The sequence below is a fragment of the Bremia lactucae genome, linkage group LG6, assembly GCF_004359215.1.
Source record: "Bremia lactucae strain SF5 linkage group LG6, whole genome shotgun sequence".
Classification (NCBI taxonomy): Eukaryota; Oomycota; class Peronosporomycetes; order Peronosporales; family Peronosporaceae; genus Bremia; species Bremia lactucae.
In genome coordinates, this window is record NC_090615.1 from 3,059,039 (window position 1) to 3,069,525 (window position 10,487).

The following is a 10,487-nucleotide window of genomic DNA, read 5'->3' on the forward strand; positions in this document are numbered from 1 at the left end:
TGGAGTACGCACTCTTCGAACGATCTTCCAACCGCTCGATATGGTGAGCCTGCACCGTCTGCTCCAACTAGCGATGCTTGCCGCGCTCGTGATCAAATCCCTCCCCTAAATCATGGAGGAAGATATCGAGTTTTTCGATTTTCGACATTAGATCCGACATACGGTTCGGATCTAATTTCCCCCCCTCCACCACAACCTTTGGTGGATTCCCACGGTGGTCAGCGTTTCCTGTGGAACGTATCCAGAACCACCGTGGTGTGAAGGGGCAGCGAACGAGTTATCTGGTTCGCTGGCGCGGTTATCCACATTCGAATGACAGCTGGGAGCCTCGTTCCCAGCTGATTGCTGACGTTGAGGGCCTCGTCCGTCAGTATGACGAGACCCATCCGATGGTTCAGAAGGCCCATCGGAAAACACGCGCCACTGGCGCCTGTAAATCGATTGCAAAACGTCAATCGCATCCGCATATCAATAGAGATGCGAGCCCTTCCCCAGGGCGAAGAAAGGGAATAGACATCCCCTTTTACCCTCTTCGAGTTGTCTACACAACACGGACAGGGATCACTTCACGTGAGGCATGGAAGCCCAGCCTCACGTGACAACCGATGCAATTTATACTTGGCACCGGTTTGAGTTCTTTTCTCAAATTTAACGCGATTCGCGTTAAGTTTTTGAAGCCAGGCTTCGCAACCAATGTCTTTGACATTGCCAATGAACGCGCTCCAGGCTTGAATAAGCGAGATAAAGTCTCGCTTATCTCGATGCTTAAGAAAAGCATCGAGATAGAAATCTTTCTCAGCGCGAAAGTTGAAAGTTCTCTTCGCGCTGGCATCAAGGCCATGTAGCTTTATCGCAATAAATGAGGGATATTTATTGTGAGGAGTAGTTTCTCCAGACAAGCTATTGATTAGCCGTTCTGGCAAAAGCCACGGCTTCTTTTCAGGGGCGAGATGAGACATTTTATTGTCTTCACTCCCCTGAGTGGTACCCACTGAAGCAGGGGTACCACAAGGACTTTTCTTACGATGGCTTACGCCAAAGTCGTCACCTTGCACAGAAACACGTGCAGGTGACCGTATGGGAGATCGTACGGGCGATGAGGAATCATCCTCATCGTCTGATCCAAATAGACTATTTACTCGTCTATCAGAATGAGCCCTCTCATTCGAAGGCTGCACGAACCGCAGCCGAAGGCGCAGCACTATCGTCGCCCCGCATGAGTTGACTCTTCATGCGATGGAAATTTTAAAATGATGGTTCTGACCAATCAACATCGTTTCAAAAATTAAGTGGTCACATAGCGGCCACTCCATCCAATGACAGTCAGAGTGATTGTTGTATAAGGGAGGGGTGATGTAACGGGGTGTATCGATACATGAAATTGACACTTAAAGGTTGTTAATTACTATATTATCTCAAAGGTAGATAATATCTGCAGGATATTACTTTATATAGTAATATTCAGAATTCTTATCCATAAATAGGTATAGACCATTATACCTATTTATATCGCAGACTAATCAGCTGTAAGAGTAATCAAAGAGAGAGTTACAGATAAAATTGAGATAAGAACTCAATTACATGATTCGTATTAGATTATAATTAAGTTTTCATTTACAAGATAGATAGAAGAGATACTTATTTATATTAATACAGTTTTTCATTTAACCCTCTTTAAGCTAGTTGCCTTAAAGAGAAGTCTTCCTCTGCACGTACTAGTGTACGTGAAATAGCGTAGGGCACCACTCGTAACTGAAGCAGTGCGAAGTGGACTTGTACTGAAACAGTACAAGTCGTAGTGCCCCGTTACACCGCGGCTATGGCCACACATAACTACTACGGCCACAGACAAAACAATTACTAGGGCCACAGACATAAAGTAAACTTACAACATGCTAAATTATCATTGGTTTAAATTCTTAAATCAGGTATCCTGACAATACAAATCGCGATTTTTTTTATTTCTATCGACCGATATTTGTTAAATTTGAAATCCCGTAATATAATGATTTTTTTAATTATAAATAATGATGAGGATAGCTAACTTCTTTTCTATATATATATCTTCACGAATCAGATGGATTGGTGTTTGTTGATGATGTTCGGGAGGGTCTGGCTGCTGAACGAGGTTGATTTCAAACTTGAACTTTACAGGGCACGCTGCAAAAGTACGTCGATGTCCTGCTTAATGGCAAGCACTGCATGTTGGCACCTTCCTCCTCTTTGAAGTTATCCCCTCAATATATTCAAAATGTTACGGGTCTCGTTGCGTAGAGATGTTGTTGCTCGTGCTAGGTCTTCCTTTGTTCGCGCAACTTTCGGCTCGTCTAGAACCTGTGGGGTTTGCTAATTTAAAGTGCGTTAGCAATTGAAAGCAGGCATGGAACAACAAAGAAGAACAAAAAAATAATAATTAAAAAATCCCTGCGATAAATCTGACAGTTCGTTCACTACTGCCTCTTTCTGGTGTTGAAGAAGATTTTGAAAGTTTTCTTGAACTCTTTCAAGTAAGGCTGGAAAAACATTGTCAGGTTGGTCAACAACAGGAGGACGTGGTGGAGGAAGTTGATGGAAGTGCCATTGAACATCTATTCATTCAATTCAAGTCTCCTCTCATTTTCGATGATCAACCGCAACCGGTGCTCACAAGGTATCCCCAGACAGTAGTAAAAGTGGAAGTGCATGGATTTGGACGATCTGCCAATGGACGTCGAGCTTTTTCCAGCTGTAAATACAAATATTTAGTCAATGATTGAAGTGACGATGCAGGCAAAATACCACGAAAATATTTCAATCTTACCTCTCCAAATACTTTCCGAAGGGCATAAAAGGAGATATTTTTATTGCCATCTTGAAGAATGTTTCCACGTGGGGTAGGCTGTCCAAAAGGTAAGATCTTCATTTTCTGCTTTGGCTAGTGCTGTGATATATTCAATCTGGAAGCTTTCGATCGATTGAATTATCCGTTCACAGCATTCAAGAAGATTTTCCATGCTGCTTGCGATAAATTCTTTTACGATACTGTGGTCACCCTCTCCGCGGGATGTGACGGTTTGACCGAAAAGCCATATCGAATTTGTCCACGCCCGAACAAACTTTTCCTTGTGCGGATTGATCAATGTCATTGACAAAAATTCAATAGAATTCGCGTGGTTTTCATTCCAACTACTCCGGAATACTTCCCAGTTTTCCTCGAATTCATTTCTTGTATTCGAATAGGCGATTAGTGCAAAAATAATAATAATAATAATAATAATGCGAGAAAAATTTGAATGTGAATGAAGATTCCCAATGGCAAGCTGAAAAAAAGAGAAAAAAACGAAGTTGATACTTTAACATTCTCTATCCTTTTGAGAACGCTTTCCACTGTTCGTCATCTTCCCCAGCAAAATGAGGTTTACATTTGGCAACGACGTTCTTTACAATGTGCCATATGCAAAGTATGATGGATGCTGCGGGAAAAGTGCTCTGTAATGCACTCATTAGCGCAAGCTCTCGGTCAATCACAAAAACTTTTGGAAGATGATCATCATGGAACAATCGTCGGATAAATTTTATTGCGATCATATTCGAGTTGGCATTCTCGCTCTTCATGAAAACAAAGGCGGTAGAGAAGGTCGAATAAAGATTGGTGTTTCCAACGACGTGTAGCAGAGAAAATCGTGTTTTGCTGGTTTTGTATGTGCAATCCAGCAAAAGCACATCGCAGTGGTTCCAAACAAGCTCCACGTTTTTTGGATGCGCAAATAGAGATGGGTGATGTGCCCCGAGGCGTTTTTCTTGATGTCTATTTCGAATCCGTAATCCGAGAAGGTTTGGTACAGCGTATCCATCGGGTTCATCGATCAAGCTTTCCATGGGCACTTTTTTGCTTGATATTCCGAAGTTTCCGTTTGGTGATCTCCAATGGCACATCTTGCCCCCTCAAAATGGTCTGGACATGTCGGGCTTTTAAACCAGACTGAGAGAGTCCGGCAATTCCTCCTCTTGGGCCTCCGAGATTCGAGTATGCACTGGATTGGCAGTCGTCGATGTGGAGGATTCGTGGATGTGCTCATTGCAAGTGACTGTAAAGGACCAGCTGCTGTCTGTAAGGAAGGTAGAGATTGTTAATGCAGAGATATCTTCAGTAAATTTACTCAAAAAAATTGCATTGCTTACCTTTTGCTTCTGATCAACTCCTTTGAAAGGGCAGTCAATGAGGGCACTGCCTTTTGCCATTCGACTTCTTGATTCTTGGGAAAGTCTGTGACGGTTTCGGTCTAAACCTCCACGATCACATGTAAGTGAACAACTTGTCTGCCATCTCTTTTGCTTGTAAGAGGATTTGGTGACAATTCTATAGCCCTTTGCAGCCGCCATCTTATCGATATGTTCTTCCATGGCCTTCCGCTCAGTGAACTGTCTGTTTTTCTGCTGCTCAGCGTCCATTGAATATTAATAGTCGTTAGTGCGGTTAAAAGCGGTGAAATCAGATAGATCAGAGAAAATAGCAGATTGAGTGAGGATCGGCACAGTCAGTCAGAGTATTGGAAGATTTTATCAGGCACAGTCAACAATGTTCTCTATAAAGCTAAGGGAGCGAGAGAGAGAGCGAGAGAGAGAGCGAGAGAGAAATAGAGAGAGAGAAGCACGGCAAAAAACATGTCTCAAAGGCTCGTGCTAGCAACGCCGCAGTCCGATAGGTCACAGAAAATCGGTCGATAGAAATCAAATAAATCGCGATTTGTATTGACAGGATACCTGATTTGGAAATTTAAACCAATCATAATTTAGCATGTTGTATGTTTACTTTATGTCTGTAGCCCTAGTACTTTTGTCTGTGGCCGTAGAAGTTATGTCTGTGGCCGTAGCTGTCAAAGACACGAGGAATTTAGATTTTTGTCAACGCAATTTAGCCAATCAAAAGCTTATCTCCGCAGCGTAAAACTGAGTTCTACTAGCGTTGTTTTACTTAAAATTCTATCACGATATCGATGATCACCTGGGCACAAGCATTCAAGCGCAAGGCGCTGCATCGAATACGAAGCACCTCGCTTGTTGTCGCAGACCTAAGAAATATCGAATCTTACTCTTTGCAAACTAAAGATTTTAAAGCTCGCCAATTTGCTGTATTCGATAAACGAGACGAGCAAAAGGAGCATTCGAATGCGTTGCAGCGACTCACTGATGCTTCCAAGGTCTCTTGGAGTTTTTGCACTCTCGCTAATGATGTCGATCAATCACTACCATTTGGAAAAGGCAAAAGATTTTACAATCGCCGAATTGTAGAGGCTCTGAAGCTGGGCGATCTCCATCGCGCTTGGGCCGTGATGGAGATCCTGCATCGACGCCACGCCGAAAATACCGTGCTTTGGCCATACACGTACAATCTTCTTCTGCGTCATCTTTGTATACAGCAAAAAACATTATTGAACACAAATTTAAAACAAATTTTATCGTTGCTGGATATAATGGTGACACGTCGTTGCGCAGACCAGAGAAGCTTTCAAATTGCGATGGCGGCGTGTAGTCGAGCTCGGAATTTACGCGGTGCAAATCATGTACTGGAGGGAATGAAGGCAGGCGGGATTATGCCAGACGCTCGGATCTATAGTTTTTTAATAAATTGTTGTGCGAGAAAGCAGGGATTCGTAAAGACAGCCGAGAAATATTTAAATGACATGTTGACCACTAAAGTGAATCCTACGGTCTTTGTGATCAATTCCTTATTACGAGTCTACTCGCGAGACAGAGGACGGTCAAAAGAGATGCTTAATTTGATACATCGTGCTTTTGTTGAATATGAATTGGTGTCGGACACGATTACATCACGGACAATGATTCACTATTTGTTACACGAAGGTGATGTGGGTAGCGCTGTGACATACTTGCGTGAAATTGAAAATGAGATTTCTCGTATAGGAATGAAATTTCTACCGGTTAAGCGAAAAGTAGTGAATTTTGTGATTGATGCTTGTCGGCAGCGTGGGGATTGGACTTCAGCACAGTATGCACTCAGCCTCCTGGGAAAAGTCGATGAAAAGAATGTCATTGGTGACATTGATGAGGAAGTGCAAAATTCGATGAAGTTGAAGCGACTAGTTGCGAATCGTGATGCTTTGTCTTTTGCCTTAGATCGACCACGGGACTGGTCCCAGATGACACAATTGCAATATCAAGCATCTGTCTTGAATCGGAGTCAGAACGAAAGCGTTGAGCGTGCATTGGAGAAAAGCTACCATCAAATTACTGAATTGGGTGTTGAACGATTCATTCACGGACAATCATTAAATCTTCAGGGAAAGCTTAAATTATTAAATGAACTTATTCGCCTACAAAAAGCGAGCGCACATGATTTTAGCACCGTGTTAGAAGCTTGTGGGAGGCAGGGTCAAGTAGATGATGCTCTCTCCGTGCTTAATAAGATGAAGTCGTATGCAAAGATGTGTCCGCCCTGTGCACCAACGACGTGGAGTTATAACGCGCTGCTTAATGCATTCGCAGTTCGAGGTGAAGTACACAATATGGAATCTATTCTGAACGAAATGATAATGAATGACTTGCACTTTGATCAAGTGACCGTAAATACAGTGCTGAAGGCACAAACGAAATTGTTAAAAGAATGTGTTGACGACACCCCAAAGACACGTCTCAGCACAATGATACAAGCTCTTTCAATTTATGAGCAGTGCGTTGAGTATCAAAAGGTTAATTCAGATGTATCGACATATTTTTCGCTGTTTCGCCTCTTTGCTACGTACTTGAATACGTGTAACAATGAAGCTGTCACTAATGCTTATAAAGATGGAGTAAGTTTACACGATAGTGCTGAGCACAACGAAATTGATTCTATTGAAAGCCAAGAGAAAGAAGTAATAGCTTATATAAAAAATAAAATAACTGCCACTTGCCGTGACGCGCCCGCTGAAAAATTGGACATCGGAGTGTTTAATAATGCATTCGATTGCTATTATCGACTTGGAGATGTAGCTCAATCGTTTAAGCTGTTTGAATTTATGAAAAGGCTAGGATTTCAGCCTACAGATACGACTTTTGGCTTAATATTTGCAACCTGTGCCACTCAGCAGCAGTTTGAGGTAGGCTTGAACTTTTTGGATCATCTAATGACCAACGATGGTTACAAACCTTCGCTTAAAGTCCTAATCGGGGCAATGCAGCTCTGTGCAAAGTCAAATAATCCTGAAGGAGCTATACAACTTTTTCGAGCTATCGAGGCGTCAAATGCATTTACGCTTACGGTAGAAGCTTACGAGCCCGTTGCCTTTGCATACGCACGTGTCGGAAATGTCAATAGTGCGTGGGAAATAGTCAATGAAATGGAAGAGAAGCTTGGAAGCGTTTTTTTCGGCAGCTACAATTGGATTTTACAAGCGTGCGCGGTAGCTGCTCTGCCTGGGCGAGCTCTTGAAGTTCTAGATGTGATGCGGCGCGAAAAAGGAGTGGCTCCTGATGTCATCTCATACAACACATGTTTAGACGCTTTCGTTAGAGCTGGACAGCGAGCTGCCTGGTGGAAAAAGAACCGCGTCAACAAGCTCATTGGAGACAGAGAGAAAGACCTTGATGAAGTCGAGGAGGCAGCAGAAAAAGATACGAAGGATTTGAAGGGAAGTGTAGAGGGCTCTCCTAGCATAAAGCGGGTAATTGATGCTAAAAATGTCGAAGTAACAGCAGCTTTGAATATGCAGCGTACGAAGGCTGCGTGGGCCCGTGCTAGCGTTATCGATATACTTGAAAAAATGCAGCTTCAGCGCCTTAAGCCCGATATGACAACATACGAGCGTGCGATCGGTGCATGTAGTGTGAATGAAGACAATGAAGGGGTCATTGCCATATTTGACAAGCTGATTACTCGAACACGAAGCAGATTTGCTTTTAACCTCAAAAGCAACCTCGTGAGTGAGTCCAGTTTTTCAGCTTATCTTGTGGCCAGCACGGCATTGCAAGACAAGAATCGTGTATTAGAAGCGCCGACACTACTTCGCCAATGGCACCTTGCAACGCGGCAAGCTCCATCAGAATTTGTTGTTGCGCAGTTGCTAGAGTCTCTAGAGCTTCTTGGCGAATGGCGCTGTGCTGTTCAAATGCTTCCCGAGTGGAAATCGCTCTTCGGTGTTCGACCCAGCGTTGTTGTATTTAATAAGGTAATGGAGATGTGCAATCGTGCGAATGAACACGAGCTTGTAGCTCCAATCTTCGCCAAAATGCAGGATACTACAGCTAACCATATCTGCCCCAATCCAGACAGCTACATTGAACGCATTTACGCCGAAGAACAACTTGAAAATTGGGGAATAGCCACTAATTTGTTCGTAGAGATGCGTAAAAAATTCACAAGCGAAGAGATTTCGCATCGTCAGCTTCAAAAGCTTAGTTTGGGTCGGTATAGCTTGCGACATAATGAATATAAATGCTAATGACTCGCGTGACTTTGTGGTTATGGAAGAAGCTAAATATCTACATCCAGTCGTCCAGCAGGCTTTTCTCTTCATCCTCAAATGCGTGAACTGAGGACGGATGAGATAAATTGTACTTAGGCGTAACGAGGGAGCTGCTTGAAGCAGTGTTGGCACTGCTATTTTCATCGTTGCTGCTTCGCCTAGACTCAGCAAACATGGACTCATCTGAAGCGTTACAATGGAAGAAGACCACACCAAAGACAAGGACAAGCGCAGCGATCAAGAAGACGAGGTTCCATGAGCCTGATTTTTGAAGAATTGCGCCCGTCACTACATTGCCAATAATACCAGGGATCGTTCCAAAAGTGTTAGAAATCCCCATGACGTGTGCTGCGTGATTTGGGGCTACGTCGATCATGTTGACCCAGTATCCAGCTGTTGCAGCTCGACCAGTGAACAGCGCCAGGCACAAAAACGCCACGGCCATGGGAGCAGTCTTTGCGAAACGCATTAAAACGAGAAAGAATGCGCATCCGATAAATGAAAACGCGTTAAAGGCTTGACGTACGTGCAACACACGGTATCCACGAGTGATTAGAGTATCTCCTAATCGCCCGAACAAAATTGTCCCAAAGTAGCCGCATATGTAGGGCAGCGCAGCAGCAAATCCGCCATTTTTGGTCAAATCAAGGTTGAGGGCTTGATTAAAGTATTGCGGAATCCAGCCCAACAAAACATACCAGCTATAATTGTAGCACATGTGGGCAACATAGATCGCCCATGCAGGCCTTGAAGTCAGGAGCACATGCCAATTGATTTTGTGGGAAATAATTTTAACGCATGAACTCTGTCGACAACGAGTTTCGGAATCATATACACGATTCCGAGCGATGTAGCTTCTTTCCTCTATGGTAATATACCGGTCTTCTTCAGGCCGACTTACTCCCGTAACCGAATAGACAACGACCCAAATGAAGCTCAGCACGCCGTATACAATGAAAATACGTTGCCAGCCGCTAGCTGCCAATATAGCGGGCGAAATAATGAGCGCAGAGATGGTACCTAGATCTGAACCACTCGCCACCAGCGATACGAGGCGACTTCGCTCCTGTACTGGGTACCACGTACCTGCAATTTGGTGCATACATGGAAATAGAACGCCTTCTCCTAGTCCCATGCCCGCCCTCGTAAAATAGAGACACGGGAGGCATCCTGCCGCCAATAACGTCGATAAATCCTACAATTTATTATAGCAGCTTTAAGCATCAGCATCGCTATCGGTACTGTTTTCACTTTATTCGTACAAATAGCGTCCAGACAATAACTCCCGATAGTAACACAATCTTTGCACCATATCTAGCAGCAAAATACCCACCCGGAATCTAAAACAGTAGAGGCAGGAACATTAAACCCATGTTTTTCATTAAGGAATTAATGCTGGGTGACGGACTTGGGTGCACATGTAGCCATAAAAGAATGCGGACAGCACTTCGCCTTGCTCTTTCTTACTTTTTACGAAAGCAGGCACCGCGATGCCGATATTTGCTCCTACTCCCAATAGTAACCATAAAAAGAAAAATGGAATTTTATAGCTCACGGTATTTTCCTCTTCCAAACCCAACACGTACGGTCGGCATAGCATATCATTGAAACCCAGAGGCACAAAAAGGCCGTCACATACCGTCGCTTGCCCGTTGGTGGCGGCTCCACAGAGACGCCTCTCGCTGCGACGACCAAGTCGGTATTTCCTGCTGCGCTTTTGAATAACATTTGCAAATAAAACACCTGATGCAAGATATTAAATAAGGTAAAACTTTAAGGCATCAGTGGGACTTAAGCACATAAAAAGTTGCCGGCAAATTCAAGAAGTCCAGTACATGAGTCCTCCGCCTTTGACAGAACTGAGGCGGACCTGGAAATATACAGGGTGTGTCCCCATAATTCTCCTCAGTTTTATGTATTTGAAGAAACATTAATCTTTTTTATTCTGTAATTCTTTATCTTACATAATACCCCACACAGGATTTCCAAGTGCTATAAAAATAACAATCGAATTCTAACTAAACGCAAAACTGTTTGTTTGTT

General features: G+C 43.5%; 2 protein-coding genes across 2 annotated transcripts; one reads left to right on the plus strand and one right to left on the minus strand.

The window, feature by feature from the left end:
- Window positions 1-4,976: 4,976 nt before the first annotated feature.
- Window positions 4,977-8,420, plus strand: CCR75_000149 (uncharacterized protein; the record flags this gene model as incomplete). The annotated part of the gene is made up of 1 exon (XM_067958257.1): window positions 4,977-8,420. The coding sequence occupies one exon, from the start codon at window positions 4,977-4,979 to the stop codon at window positions 8,418-8,420; it is 3,444 nt and encodes a 1,147-aa protein (XP_067817919.1).
- CCR75_000148 (uncharacterized protein) lies at window positions 6,920-10,415 on the minus strand. Its single transcript, XM_067958256.1, has 4 exons — window positions 10,031-10,415; window positions 9,853-9,950; window positions 9,707-9,784; window positions 6,920-9,639 (listed from the first exon to the last, which is right to left on the minus strand). The coding sequence occupies exons 1-4, from the start codon at window positions 10,170-10,172 to the stop codon at window positions 8,461-8,463; spliced, it is 1,497 nt and encodes a 498-aa protein (XP_067817918.1). The 5' UTR covers window positions 10,173-10,415; the 3' UTR covers window positions 6,920-8,460.
- Window positions 10,416-10,487: the final 72 nt, after the last annotated feature.

Excerpts from the sequence above, each read along its gene's own strand:
- CCR75_000148 (XM_067958256.1), bottom strand. The coding sequence starts at position 10,172 with ATGTTATTCAAAAGCGCAGCAGGAAATACCGACTTGGTCGTCGCAGCG. Across the intron at positions 9,951-10,030 it reads AATGATATGCTATGCCGACC|GAGCAAATATCGGCATCGCG; the intron begins GTACGTGTTGGG and ends TATTGGGAGTAG. Across the intron at positions 9,785-9,852 it reads ATGGCTACATGTGCACCCAA|ATTCCGGGTGGGTATTTTGC; the intron begins GTCCGTCACCCA and ends CTACTGTTTTAG.